This window comes from Argopecten irradians, chromosome 6 (assembly GCF_041381155.1).
Source record: "Argopecten irradians isolate NY chromosome 6, Ai_NY, whole genome shotgun sequence".
NCBI classification, from domain to species: domain Eukaryota; kingdom Metazoa; phylum Mollusca; class Bivalvia; order Pectinida; family Pectinidae; genus Argopecten; species Argopecten irradians.
In genome coordinates, this window is record NC_091139.1 from 19,055,722 (window position 1) to 19,070,216 (window position 14,495).

Genomic DNA, 14,495 nt, shown 5'->3' on the forward strand with positions numbered 1-14,495 from the left:
TCTGTTTATCCTGCAACCATTATGACATTCAAACCGAAAGCAAATTGACAGTTATTAATTTATTTGGTTTTGCCCCAAGCGAGAAGCTTGAAGTAGATCTTTGATGCGGAGGTAAAGATTCATTCACTATACCGAATGAGAGTGTACTCCTGTTTACTGCCGTGGGAAATAAATAAGCGCATTCACAAACAGTATCCGTAATTCTATTCAGTATGATACATCGCTCACACAAAATGAAAATACTCAAAAAACAATAAATACCTATTAAAGAATTATTTTGCAATACATACCTTTGCCATGAGCCAAGAAAAAGACGACACCGCCATACGAGATTTTCGATAGCGTAAAAATGACGTCATTCCGGTGAATGTGACGTCACGTTTTAGCGGGACTGAATGACGTTCCATTCACCGGAAGGTTCAAGTTCTGTGTCAAGTTAGAAAAAGTTCCGTCAGATATGGAACAAATTCACGTGATCGTATTGACGGATAAAGCATTCGTATTGACGGATAAAGCACTTAAGTTTATCCGGCAGTAGTTATCGGTCAGTATGTGGGACAGTTGCAGGATAAATGTCTATATATGTTTACTTTATATATCAAAACAAAACATAAGTTACAAATTAGGATATACACTGTAGCTAAAGAGATAAAGAAGGGATTAGAGACACCAACGCATAGTTTTGTTTGTTTTAGAGAGTTTTGCTTGAACGTGTGAGAGTTCATTATACATGTATGCATAGAATTAATGGCTATATCTATAAATTAGAACTGAATTATCATCTGACGAATGCAGCGATAGATCAAACGCATTGGTTCCAATGAAACTTGAATAAGGTTACAAAATATCAATTTTTATTTGTATATACATTTTATTAAAGATGCTTCACCACTGACAAATGGTATTTTTTCACTATCAAAAACAGGAGCAGACGATTTAGTATTTTCTTCAGTTACAAAAGTTACTTACCATACACCATTACCACCATTGAAAAGTTTGAGCTTCTAATTTTAAGTTAAAAATACAAAAAATAATTAATTGCATCCCGAAAAAATCTGTGGCACTATATTTTATATGGAATGAAGTACTGATTGCCCATATCACCAAAGGCAAAATAAATTATTTTACATTATTTTTTTTTGTGTTAATTAGACATATATATACATGATTAAACACAAATTATTGTTCAAATGATGAATATCATTTATGTTCTGTCGGCGGTGGAGCATCTTTAACGATTAGATCTGTAATTATATATATATAACTCTCTTGGGTCAAACGCACAAGTGAAGACACCACCTAGGAGAGGAAATCACGGTGTACCCGGATATACTGCTTTGTCAATTTACATGTGACCCAGTATACCTTCATGTATTCTTGACATTGCAGGGGTTACTATCACTGTCGTAATATCCACCCTAGGACTATGTCCTAGCAAATTTGAAGGCTCTGTCTGCGACAACGGATGAACAGTTAATTTTATCTTTCAGAAGAATCGAATAATGGTACATGGTTAACTTTGTGGATTTGAATTTGGGCGTCGCTCTCTCAATTGAAGTTTCTGCTGACTATTGGTCAGTTTTTCTCCTAAACTGCTTTCGGTTTTATTATGATATAGTTCAGGGGTGGATATAAAGAAAGTAAAAATAACCCCTGGATATCGAGGATGACCTTGCCCAATTCGTGCTTGTGCTGGAGAAAAGTTTTTCGAGGAAATACTTAAACTAACACTTCATTGCTCTTTGCCTTTATCTCCACGAGACCATAATGATCCTCGATCATTAACAAGAGGGCTATCAAGGGGCCAGGATGGTGAGGCAGACTGGACTATTTCTTTTCATGTTTGGCTTGATGAGCAGATATAGATGTGAAGGTATGTTGATCAAATTCATAAATCGAAAATATTGATCATATCTACTACATATGTACGTGGAAGGAATACATGGTACTCCATTTCATATTTCGTTTCAGTCATATGTATGCATGATAATTTAATCGATCGCATAAAAAGTCAATATTTCATACACCGTATCTCTGTTCACTCTATGATTTATACATTTTCCAAAACATCGAGTAAGCAAATTTGATGACAGAAATAAAAGAGATGAGGATTATATTACAATTATCTAACATACGTAATTGTAATTTGTTGCAAAACCAAAAGACTTTTACATCAGTTTTTATGGTGCTTTCGGAACTGATGTTTAATAGTGTCATGCATGCATTGGCATGTTCTGAAGACGTAGCAAGCGGTAAAATAAGGTCTTTTGACGACGACCTCTCTTTGCTGATCGCTAAGAAATAGCAGCCGCTATCATTTTGATAAATTACGGCGTATCTCAACCAGAGACTAGAACCCAGAACGTTTCTCTCTGAGGCGAATGCTTAACTTTAAAGCTAGAAGTCGGACGGTGTCAAAAATACGACCCAAAAAATGCAGCCATTTTATTACGACCATGCGATGCAGTAGCAATCCTACCTTCAGGGCCTTCAAAATAACAGCAACCTGCAGCAAAAATAGAAGTAAACTTTTGCATATTCAAACGAATGAAAAGGGAGCAAACATACAAAGATGAAATAATACAAAATTGTAGTACTTAAATGAGCATGTAGTCATGATGGCTGCTTTCGACAATGTCGCACTGTCGCATTGGCGACCCCGCTATGCGACTGTGCGTCAATGCGCCAAACAAAGAGCGACAATGTGCCATGCAGCAGTACGACAATACGCGGTGCAATAAACTGTCGCACTTTCACCAATATTAATGCGACAATGCGACATGGCCGAAATCAACCACCATAGGTAATGTCAAACAATAATCAACGTCAGCAAAGTCAAACGAATCACAAGAGAATGCAAGAGCAAACCTGACGCAGCAACAATCGGATCCCCAAATGGACACCGAAAACAACATCAGCATCATATATATCCCGAAAGTTTTTGATGGTAATTAAACACACTGTCGCAATTTCGCATGACGCACTGTCGGATAGGCCATTGTCACATTAAAGCGTAACGCCATGGAAACCAACCGATTTCAATGTCAGTTTTAGAAAGAAATGCGAAATATTAAATATGCTAGGAAACAAATCTTATTGTATGAAGCGTAAAGTCTATCAAAATGTAAAAAAAAAAGATGCATTTCATTGTTCTTGAATATTTTGGGGGTAGGGATAGCATATACGGCTATTCTGAGAAAATACCAGCTATGATGAGTTAGATACAGTTTTAATAGTTTTAAAATTGTTGTGAGGAAACCACTATTGATTTTGCTTTAGTTTGTCGTGTAATGGTCAAATAGTGAAAGCCATGCGTTGTCAAATAGGCAACTTTGATTGACAATACATGTAGGTCAAAGTCGATGACACCATCAAATGGGTTCTCTTCTATTTTTATTTATGGCATGAACTGGAGTTTCTAAAATGAATTTTTGAAAACAAACAAAATAGGTCAAAGAAAAACTTTTCCCTTTTCAGAAGAGTAGATACTTAAGAGCACAATTATGAAAGTACTTAGTACTTAAACTGCAATCAATGACATGTTTATATTTGTATGAGATTAAAGTGACTTCAATGGCCCTATCAAGAGATGTGTATAATAAATAGGAAAGATGATTTTGTGTGTCAACAAACAACTTAATTTTTTTAATTTGTGTTTTCTTCCACGTTGTTCAATCACAAAACCTAACATGAACTATGATACTTTAAGGTTGTCATAAAATCACAATATATTAGTTTTTGATTTTACATGCACTTATAATCACACCCTTTACCGCAAATGTTAGTCATTACTGTCATACTACTGTAAAGACGTTTTCGCGTGGGATTTTATTTTGCGTATTTAGCAGGCAAGTACAAACCGCGAAAATAAATCGCTAAAAAACCAAGAATGCTACATATAGGCACAATGTACAAAAGAGCTGATGACTTTAACTTGCGAATAAGTAGTTGCGCATGAAAACGCAAATGAAGTAACCACGAATAAGAAGATACGCATGAAAATGCAAAATTAAGTCGCCACGAATAAGAAGTTACGCATGAAAACACGAAATAAAGATATCTATATTTCTACTACAGATATCTGTATTTGAATTAGAGATATCTGTATTTGAATTAGAGATATCTCTATTTTAAATAGAGATATCTGTATTGCAAAGTAATTGCAGATATCTCTAATTCAATTAAAGACATTTCTGTTTGAAATAGAGATATCTATATATAAAACAGATATATCTGTATTTGAAATAGAGATATCTGTATTTTAAATGAAGACATCTCTATATAAACAAATTTAAAGATATCTTAATTTAAAATAGGGATATTTTTAATTCAAATAGAGATATCTCTATTTTAAATAAAGATATCTTTAATTGGACAAGAATTAAAGATATCTCTATTTAAAATAAAGATATCTCTATTTAAAATAAAGATATCTCAATTACGATTAAAGATATCTGTAATTCAAATAGAGATATCTGAATTTAAAATAGAGATATCTGTAATTTAAAAGAAGATATTTCTATTTTCAGTTGAAATAGAGATATCTGTATTTAAATATGACATATCTTTATTTAAATAGAGATATCTTTATTTCAATAGGTTAAAACCCAAACGGCTTGCCATACGCAGTCAGTCAGTTATTGCAGCGTTTCTTGTCACTCGGAACTTGTTTCATCCTTGCTTCGTTTGAATGCAATCAAATAAGCTTTTATAACAATTTTTTGTATTATAAATGTTTTTCGCTGTTTCTGATTGTCGTCCACTTTGGGTGATACAACCTGAAAATAACTTGCAAGTTTATTAAGTAATGGGTTTGTAATACAAAAAAAAACCCAACATAATAAATATTCGACACTAAAAGCTTCTTTTCTTTCTTCGATTTTTTTAGTAAACATCGCCCTGCTAAAAAGTGCTGAGCAAAGCAGTGTATATAACGAACGCGGGGTATCCTACCCGGCAGGCAAGGCTGTGGACGGTTGTGTTGATAGAAACATTAGGCACAACTGCTGTACACATACAGATGTATCCCATAATACGGCATGGTGGCGTGTGGATATAGGAGAACTTAGTACCATTGATTCCATAGCGATATACTACAGAAGTAAGTTTGCAAATATGTTCAAGTTAGGAACGGTAACTGCTCATGCATTTCATTTCGATTTGTATGATCGTATGTAGTAGAGTTTAGCAATAGAGACCAGTAGAGAGTAAGCTAGAGAAGTTTCTTCTTTCTACGTTTAAAGGTGATATTGACACTTTTGTTTTGTCATTAAATGCTCTTCAAGAGAACTGATAGTTAATGTTGAGTCATTTGCATACAAGCTGATCAATTTCTTTTAGACTATGTTTTGTAACACAGACTGTATTTGGTGTCGAGGAAGGAAAATTAGCTTTGTAATAGGCCTAGTCCAACTTAACGAAAACAGAGTCAATAACAGATTTTTTTTTCGGCGAACTTAAATAGTTAGTTAATTGTAAAGCTGAAAATAGAAATATGTTGCATGAAGGTAATTTTCATAGTTAACGATTATATACATGTATTTTGGAATGTTGAATTGATATTTATTGTTCGAGTTATCATTGTTTGTGTTTATTTGTAAGCTATCTGGAAGTCCCGATTTGCTGGGTATGAACTGTATGTGTCCAACACTACGGATGACGATGACGTCACACAACATGGTGTCCTGTGCTACAAAGACACGAGTAGAACGGTTGATGACGTGGAACTCATAGCTACTCACCATTGCCCGTATACTGGCCGTTATGTCATCATCTACAATCAAAGAGTTACGAATTTGCACAGTTGGTATTCATACCAAGCGTTTTTGGAACTATGTGAAGTTCAAGTTTTCGGTAGGTACTTAAAATCACATATATTGTAATTAAGGGCTAACTTTTGTTTTTGTTGATATTAACAAGGGGTTATAACAACTCGGCGAACCTGGGTACATTACACCTAGCGTTCCATTTACAGGTTCATACCAGTTGGATCGGCTCGAACCTGCCGTATCTGTGATGAAACGCGCTGATCCCGCCGAACCGAAACGGTACAAGTGGTTCCTTTGTAGAAGCGTACCACTTGGATTCAAGATAGCTGATTCGATGTATTTCCTTTTGTCAAATCCGCTTTCGTAAATCCACATTGTAAAACAATATGCGTATATTTATCATTAATACTGTTATCATTTTACATTCCCCCCACTTACGAAATAAATCTAATTTATCTGCCTCAAACAAAATATGCCTTTTTATTTAAATTATTTTACATCGATTGCGTTATACAACTTATGCAAATCACTTATGATGGATCGAATGAAAGCTCGCGATGGCGTTTAGAGTAGAAAGAAACCGGAGAGCCCCGAGCCTAACTCAATTTGACCTCTTCTACTTCCAGAATATAATTTCCGTTCACTGGTTTGTAGGTCTTCTACTTCTTGAAGCTCTTCCGTCTGTAGGCTGGAAGATCTTCTGAGAAGACTTCTCTTCTTAGAAGAGCGCAAATCGAGTTGAGCTCGGGGAAGAGAAACCCACGCGATCGGGCAGGTACCCCCTAACCTTTTCACGAACCAAATACTACTTGAAGGAATATATCGTAAATAACGTAAAAATATAACGTAAGATATTATTACCCCTTTCGATCAGGATTTAATATTTTAAGAACTAATATTGTCACAGTCACTGTAATTATCAAGTGAATGAACCCTTCTCATCTATTCGTCAACTCGATATTATCAATATAATTGTTGTACAATTGACATTTCTCTGATCTAGGTTGTCCTTTTGGAACGTACGGAGAAGGTAACTGTGACACACACTGCCCTACAGGATGCCTAGGGGGCAATTGTAACCCCATAAACGGCCAATGCATAGGTATGTTCCACTATTAATATATATGAACTATTAGAGTTAATTCTCCCTTCTCTTCATTACGTAAAGTTACTTTCCTTCATTGCACTTTCGCTATCGGGCTTTCATGGTTCATATCCGACTGCATTGATTATCTATGTATACATTGTATAAATAAAGAAAAAAACCTTACGAGCATAATAAGGATTATCGAATTTACATACCATATCTATCCAGCATGTTGAATAATGAGAGCGTCATTTATCATTACTAACGTGCTGCATGGTTTCCAGGGGAGTGTGTTCTCGGAAAACACGGAGGGGAATGTCAAGACAATTGTTCAACTTCTTGTGCTTGGGGTAATTGTCAAAAGGACACGGGCATCTGCGAAGGTTTGTCTTGTTTATATATAGCTTGACGATGTCCATTGCTTTATCAGACGAGATCCATCAAATATTTACAGCCAAACCGGTCTGGTCCATAAAACCGTTCGAAGGACCAAGAAAAATAGTCTTTATAGCCAAGAGGTCTTTTTACACAGGACATAATTTGACTATTTGGGACAATGAGAAAGAGGTCATATTAAGTAGATGGTCTTAATACATAGGTGATCGCTAAGGCAGGTTTTCTATTTAATTCCTTCAAGATATCATAACTTACGTGCCTACTATTACTTCCTTTTTTCTTTAGAACCCAGCGATGGACAAATTCTGATATTTACTTGTAAGGTTTTCTCTACTCAACCCATTTACTAAACCAGATATAACCTCTCAGATACTTTAGTATCAATACACACTAACTCTAGATTGGGATACATTTACCATTATTTCGTTTGAATGAGTTATGCTGATTTATGCACTGTAACCTTATTAATGCGGCGACTTAATTTCGTGATCTCATGGTTAAAACTTTTTTTCACAGCAATTTCATGATTTAAAGTCATAGGGACCTACTCTCTCTCTCTATATATACATGTATATGCTTGATACTTTTTCGCACTCAGCGACTAATTTTCGCGATTACTATTTGCCCGCGGAATTAAATCGCTCGTGAAAATAAGCAGGTTTACAGTAATGAAGAACTTCGTGATTTGTTTCAGGATGTGAAATTGGTTTCTATGGTGATTTCTGTAATCAGACTTGCCCTGATTGTTTAGGCGGGAACTGCAATGTCATCAACGGTCATTGTATCGGTAACTGTTCAGCACAAAAAACAACAACAATATAACACGTACAAGCTGCTTATTAAAAGCGCCATTTTGTATTTCAATATTTTTTTATAATAATATTTTGTTAATAATATTGTTTGAAATTTTAATTTCAATTTTAATTATCATTTTACCACTTACTCTTTCTCCGATTTTTTTTTTCGAAAATTTGAAATTCTTCTTTTTCGAGCTTTCAATATAAAGCTTCAAGCACAACTTGAATATTTAGCAGTAAAGATCAAACATAGCGATCCCTTAGATTACGATATTTGAGTTTGATGATAACGTATTATTCTTTATCTTAGTATAATAACAAATGTATTATTCTTTATCTTAGTATAATAACAAACGTATTATTCTTTATCTTAGTATAACAATACAAACGTAATTCATTGTTGTTCCTAGGTAACTGTGTTCCCGACAAACATGGAGTGAGATGTCAAAACAACTGTTCAGCTTTTTGTGCTGGGAATTATTGTCATAAAGATACTGGGTTTTGTGAAGGTTTGTTAGCATAGATAATCTATACATATACATGTACTTTTATACATTTCCCCCCAAGTTATATGAATTAAGATTGCAATCATATTTTTGTTGTCTCTTTGTTTTAGTTTTATTTTATATCATTACATCGACATTAGGCAGTTTTCCCTTCTCTCGTGTTGTCACATGTAATGTTAAGAGGACAGAACAGATAATATATGATATATTTTATCAATATCTTACATTTGTATAGTTACTGTTACTTGCGGGGATAACATTTCGCTATATTCCAGTGAATTTATGAAAGTTTTTCACGTGTTTTTTTTGTTTGTTTGTTTTTTAAGACATTTTACTTAGATTGTTCTTATACATTTCAGATTGTGTTGACGGGTTCTATGGTAAAACCTGTAATCATAACTGCTCAACCAACTGTAAGGACGTCATATGTAGTCAAGATAACGGATTCTGTGTTGGTTAGTCTTTGTTAAATCTCTGTTTTCCAGATCATCAAATAATTTAAACTTTTTGGTACGTTCATTTGTTGCAAAATTTTGTAAAAAGAAAGTAATTGAAACACAATCACTTTTTATAATTTGATTGGTTAATGGTATATAAACTTAATATAAGTAAAAATAATTTCCAAATGATAAAGAATATCGCAGCCGGTCCGTCGTTTCTAACTATCGATTGCGATATTGATTATTGTTTTGCCATAGGAGATGATATTTGTTGTGTTTGATGGGCTAATGATGACATGGCGTTTGATTTTTTTATATAGCGTAAATACATAATTAATATTACCCTGTGTTATTGATTTGGTCAATTGATGACATGGCGTTTGATGATTATTTTTTATAGCGTAAATACATGATTAATATTACCACATGTTATTTAACGAATTGTATATTTAAAGTATTATATATTGCACCCATTATCTATCTTTTATTTATCGAAACTTATAAGTGAGAATATGATGCACAATGGTTATACCTCCTTTCTTAAGAAGGCAGCAAACGTCAAATAAATTGAACTTTTAAATTACATAAATTAGGATGTGTTGTGGGGTTTCACGGTACTGCCTGTAATCAGAGCTGTCATATCAATTGTAAAGATGCGATATGTAGCCAAAAGAACGGATCCTGTTCAGGTAAGAAAATAATGAATGTCTTTCATGTTCATCACCACCAGATTGTTGTCTATTTCATTTGTATTTGACATGTGGCCACACTTTGATAAAATTGCTGTCAACGACAAGAGGACAAAGGGAAACTGCGTCGTTGGTCGTGTACTTATATGTCGTGTGCAAGTCGTATCTTCAGACCGCCATCCAAAAAACGTCATTGTCTAAAAGTTGCAACTTTTAGAATAATCAGTGATTTTCACTCAGAAATTACTTAAGGGATTTGTATATTTCAGAATGTGTTGACGGGTTCTATGGTAGCACCTGTAATCAAAGCTGCCCTGTCAACTGTAAGGACTCGATATGTAATCAAGACACCGGAATCTGTACAGGTAACAAAACACATCGAGTATTGGTTACTTTGTCAGGGTACACATGCTTTATTATTAAAAGTCAAAGATATTATATTGAGATTATTCTTATATATTTCAGAGTGTGTTGACGGTTTCTATGGTAACACATGTAATCAAAGCTGTCCTACCAACTGTAGGGAATCTGTGTGCAGTCAAGACAACGGATTATGTACAGGTAAATCCTCACAACAAGCATTGAAAATAAGTTACTTTGTCGGGTTTCTTTTGTTAAGAGAAACATTTATTAAAATGTTCACTTTTGTCGGTCGGCAGCTCATTTTCCGTCTGTCCATAGTCGAATGCGCTTTATTTGCTTTTGTTCCAATACGTTATTTTCACATAGATTTTCACAGATCGATCATAAAACAAAATAGCAACACACTTAGATATTCATACTGTAACGGATGTAATAAATAAAAAATATATATATATAAAGATATGGTATTAAGATTATTCTTACTTTTATTAGTAAATGATTAAATTTTGCTTGTAACAAGCATTTTCATTGGCTTAGAAATTTACTTATTCAGTTCATAAAGGGAAAAAAATGGCGTCGCTGTTTGTTACGTCGCTTCTAATTGGCCTAGATAACGGCGTAATGATTTCATAGAAAAAAGAGTCCCAATTTTAAAGAGATTATCTGTAGTAAATTGAATTATAAGGATTAATCTGAATATATTTGTTACATGTATGTTATGGAGATATAACACAGTTTCGCGGTTTATTTAGAGTACACTCAGATTTTTGTGTTATATCTCCATAATATAAGAAATCTATGTAAGTTAATTATCCTTAAATGATTCAATTTTGCTTGTTTCGCGGTTTATTTAGAGTACACTCAGATTTTTGTGTTATATCTCCATAATATAAGAAATCTATTCAAGTTAATTATCCTTAAATATTTCAGAGTGTGTAGACGGGTTCTTTGGTAGTATTTGTAACCAGAACTGCTCAAACAACTGTAAAGACGCTATGTGTAGTCAAGACAATGGATTCTGTACAGGTAATTAAAATGTAAAAACAAATGTCTTCAATGTCCGTCTTCATCAAGCCGTTGTCTATTCTATTTGTATTTTGCCTGTTGCCACATTATTATAGAATTACAAGAGGGGACAAAGTGAAACTATGTCGTTTGTCGTGTACTTGCATATCGTATCTTTAAACTGCCGTCCAGAAAACGTCATTGTCTAAAGGATGCACCGTTAAAAAATATTTAGTGTTTTAATTCAGAAATACGTTTCAGAATGTGTTGACGGTTTCTATGGTAACACCTGTGATCAAAGCTGTCCTACCAACTGCAAGGACGTCATATGTAGTCAAATCAACGGATCTTGTACAGGTAAAACATTGAATATCGCATACTTTTTCAAAATTTAAAAATATAATGGAAAAGTAAATGTTAGTTTTCATCACGCGGGTCGTCTTATGTATCCCGCCGTCGTCCTAACCACCGTGCGTTCGATGACTATTTCTGCACCAGACGGCAAAACCGCGGAATGAATCTTCTTCACTGTTGACATATATTACGAAGGGGTCTTGCATTTCTTCGGTGTTGTAACCACATATACTTGCAAAACAGAGCTACCCCCGTCGGTGATGTCTCAGTGTTATTGAAGCTAGGGGACGTACGTCACACAAGATACTGTAATGACAATTACACAATTACAACTGTTTTTAACGTGAATTTCATTTTCGGTCCCATTGCCATGTTTTTGTGATTTTGGGGGTTATCTCTTTTTGCAAGTAATATATCGAGCACTCGTGCAAATATCATAGTTTTTTTTTCGGTTTTTTAATGTTTAGACATCTTAATAAAGACATCACTAAAATATATTTTAAGACTGCTGAACAATAAAATGAATTTGATATACTACAAAATAAAAGTGATCCTTAGCAAATTTTAAGTAGTATATTAGACCACCGATAAGAATTTTCATATGTTATGAATGTATACAAGCTACCATTTATAACTTATACATTTCAGGATGTGTTGACGGGTTTCATGGTATTGTGTGTGATCGGAGGTGCTCTTGCAACTGTAAGAACGGTACATGTAGTCAAGACGATGAGGTCTGTACAGGTAAAGCATCAAATCATGTCTAAATCAAAAACTTAAGATGCGTAGATTTAAAATACACCTGAAATGGATGAATCGTTGCTAGTGATACATTTTTTACACCGATGAAAATATTCTACACTTGCGCTAATATATGCTGTAGTTTAGTAAACGAATAGATTCTATATGATATATTTCAGAATGTGTTGGAGGGTTTCACGGCAGTACCTGTAATCAAAGATGTCCTACCAACTGTAAGGACGATGTTTGTGTCCAAGATGACGGATCCTGTGCAGGTAAGACTTTAAAATAATATTTCTTTGTTAAAAATAAAAAATATATAACACATATGATATAAACATGTGATATAGAAATTAACGATGCGTAGATAATCCTTAATATTTATGAAAAAATGAAAGATAATTTTTCTCTATAATATACTGCGATATACTGTTTTCAGATAGAGGAATGAATGGATTTTTCCCCTATATGGTACATTTCAGAATGTCTTGATGGGTTCTACGGTAATACCTGTAATCAGAGCTGTCTTCTGAACTGTAAGGACGGTGTTTGTGACCAAGATAACGGATTCTGTGCAGGCTAGTCTTACTTATTTCGTTTTGAAAATAATTAAAAAAAATATATAAATATGACATTTACATGTAAAATAGAGATTAATCATATTTAGATAATTCATATTTATAAAAGAAATCAAAGAGATACTTTTTCTCAATAATATGCTACGATATATTAAGATAAAGAAATGAATGGAATTTATTATTACATGGTATGTTTCAGAATGTGTTGGAGGGTTTCACGGCAGTATCTGTAATCAGAGATGTCCTAACAATTGTATAGACGCTGTTTGTGACCAAGATAACGGATTCTGTACAGGTTAGTCTTAGTTTTATTTTACAAAATCAAGAAATTTCAAATATGATATATACATGTAATATGGAAATTAACGATTTTAAGACAATTCATAATATATATTTAAAAAAATGATTTTTTTCTCTACATAATATGGTACCAGATATCTAAAGAAATTGTGGGATGAATTTGACACAAACTCTCATCGGTAATACATTTGAGAGGGTTGAGGGATTTCACGATTTTACCTACATACTGTATAATCAGCGCTACTCTTAATATCTTCTGATTGGGATTAAGTGTCAACTACAATTGAGTGCTATCATTTCAGGGTGTTTTGACGGGTTCCATGGTAATACCTGTGATCAAAATTGTTCTTTAAACTGTAAAGATGTTATGTGTCGTCAAGACAACGGATTCTGTACAGGTAAATCACTAATCTAAATATCAGCGACTATTGAAATAAATATTATTTATGTAAAAGGACTGGTAATACTTTTTCATCATTAGATTTCCTTCACTCGAGCCAATACATGTCTTTAGTAAATGGAATGGTATATCATGTTTCGTTTTGTTTCGTTTTGTTTTCGGTTCGCACTTTACAGGTATCAGTGGGTTTTTTTTAAGCCAGAAAAACAATTCTGCATACTTAATTTATGAAAATAACAATACAAGTCACAATAGCAATACGTTTTATAAAACATACTGCGTTTTACGAGTCAAATCCGGCCAAAAAATGTCAGAATTTCGAATCTGCTAATGGTCTTCTGGTCCCGAAACATACATTTTTCGAATATATTGTCGAGCTTTATTATGAGGTAACAGTTATACCTAAGGTTAGCCACGATGCATACGCAATACTGGTCAACAGCGCCAAATATGTGCTTCATGGGCGTGCAAAATATCTTTTCCCTAAGACGCAATTACAAAAATGCAGACATCGCAAACCACCATGATAACCAAGCATTAACAGCTTTACACTACATGTATTATAATATTCACCATTGGAAGTTATCAGAATACTAATCAGCTGATATATATTTCAGGGTGTGTTGACGGTTACCATGGTAACACCTGTAATCAGAAATGTCCTACCAACTGTAAGGACGCTATGTGTAGTCAAGACAACGGATTCTGCACGGGTAAATCATCAGACCGTATCTTTTCAAATCCATGTCTTGATTATCGGATATAGTATCCGTTTAAGGTGATTTGTTCAAGGTGTGATAAGATATGATCTGAATCTCTCCAATGAATGAATTTCTACAAAACAGAAAAAGAAAAGAAAAATAATTTAATATGAATTCACTTAATTTATGATACCTTCACTATATAATCACTTATATGAATTGTTAGTTTTATAAACATGTACATATTCAATCTTTTTCAGGATGTGTTGAAGGGTTCCACGGTAATATCTGTAAGCAGAGCTGTTCCAACAAGTGCAGGGACGCCATTTGTAGACAAGATAACGGATTCTGCATCGGTTAGTTATAATAA

The 14,495-nt window shown here is 33.9% G+C and overlaps 1 protein-coding gene across 6 annotated transcripts in view; it reads left to right on the plus strand.

Moving 5' to 3' along the window:
• The first annotated feature begins 1,725 nt into the window (after positions 1 to 1,725).
• Positions 1,726 to 14,495, plus strand: part of LOC138325236 (multiple epidermal growth factor-like domains protein 10) — an 18,076-nt gene continuing 5,306 nt past the window's right edge. Inside the window, exons 1-20 of one of the 6 annotated variants that reach the window (XM_069270747.1) lie at positions 1,728 to 1,873; positions 4,889 to 5,101; positions 5,602 to 5,853; positions 6,772 to 6,870; positions 7,140 to 7,238; positions 7,946 to 8,038; positions 8,459 to 8,557; positions 8,914 to 9,009; positions 9,588 to 9,683; positions 9,953 to 10,048; positions 10,149 to 10,244; positions 10,977 to 11,072; positions 11,313 to 11,408; positions 12,054 to 12,149; positions 12,326 to 12,421; positions 12,629 to 12,724; positions 12,924 to 13,019; positions 13,327 to 13,422; positions 14,042 to 14,137; positions 14,386 to 14,481. In XM_069270747.1, the coding sequence (XP_069126848.1) occupies positions 1,810 to 1,873; positions 4,889 to 5,101; positions 5,602 to 5,853; positions 6,772 to 6,870; positions 7,140 to 7,238; positions 7,946 to 8,038; positions 8,459 to 8,557; positions 8,914 to 9,009; positions 9,588 to 9,683; positions 9,953 to 10,048; positions 10,149 to 10,244; positions 10,977 to 11,072; positions 11,313 to 11,408; positions 12,054 to 12,149; positions 12,326 to 12,421; positions 12,629 to 12,724; positions 12,924 to 13,019; positions 13,327 to 13,422; positions 14,042 to 14,137; positions 14,386 to 14,481 (2,167 nt within the window). In that variant the 5' untranslated portion in view covers positions 1,728 to 1,809. Of the gene's footprint in view, positions 1,874 to 4,888; positions 5,102 to 5,601; positions 5,854 to 6,771; positions 6,871 to 7,139; positions 7,239 to 7,945; positions 8,039 to 8,458; positions 8,558 to 8,913; positions 9,010 to 9,587; positions 9,684 to 9,952; positions 10,049 to 10,148; positions 10,245 to 10,976; positions 11,073 to 11,312; positions 11,409 to 12,053; positions 12,150 to 12,325; positions 12,422 to 12,628; positions 12,725 to 12,923; positions 13,020 to 13,326; positions 13,423 to 14,041; positions 14,138 to 14,385; positions 14,482 to 14,495 lie in introns of all 6 variants that reach the window. The other 5 variants (XM_069270746.1, XM_069270749.1, XM_069270748.1 and 2 more) reach the window with 5 other exon arrangements.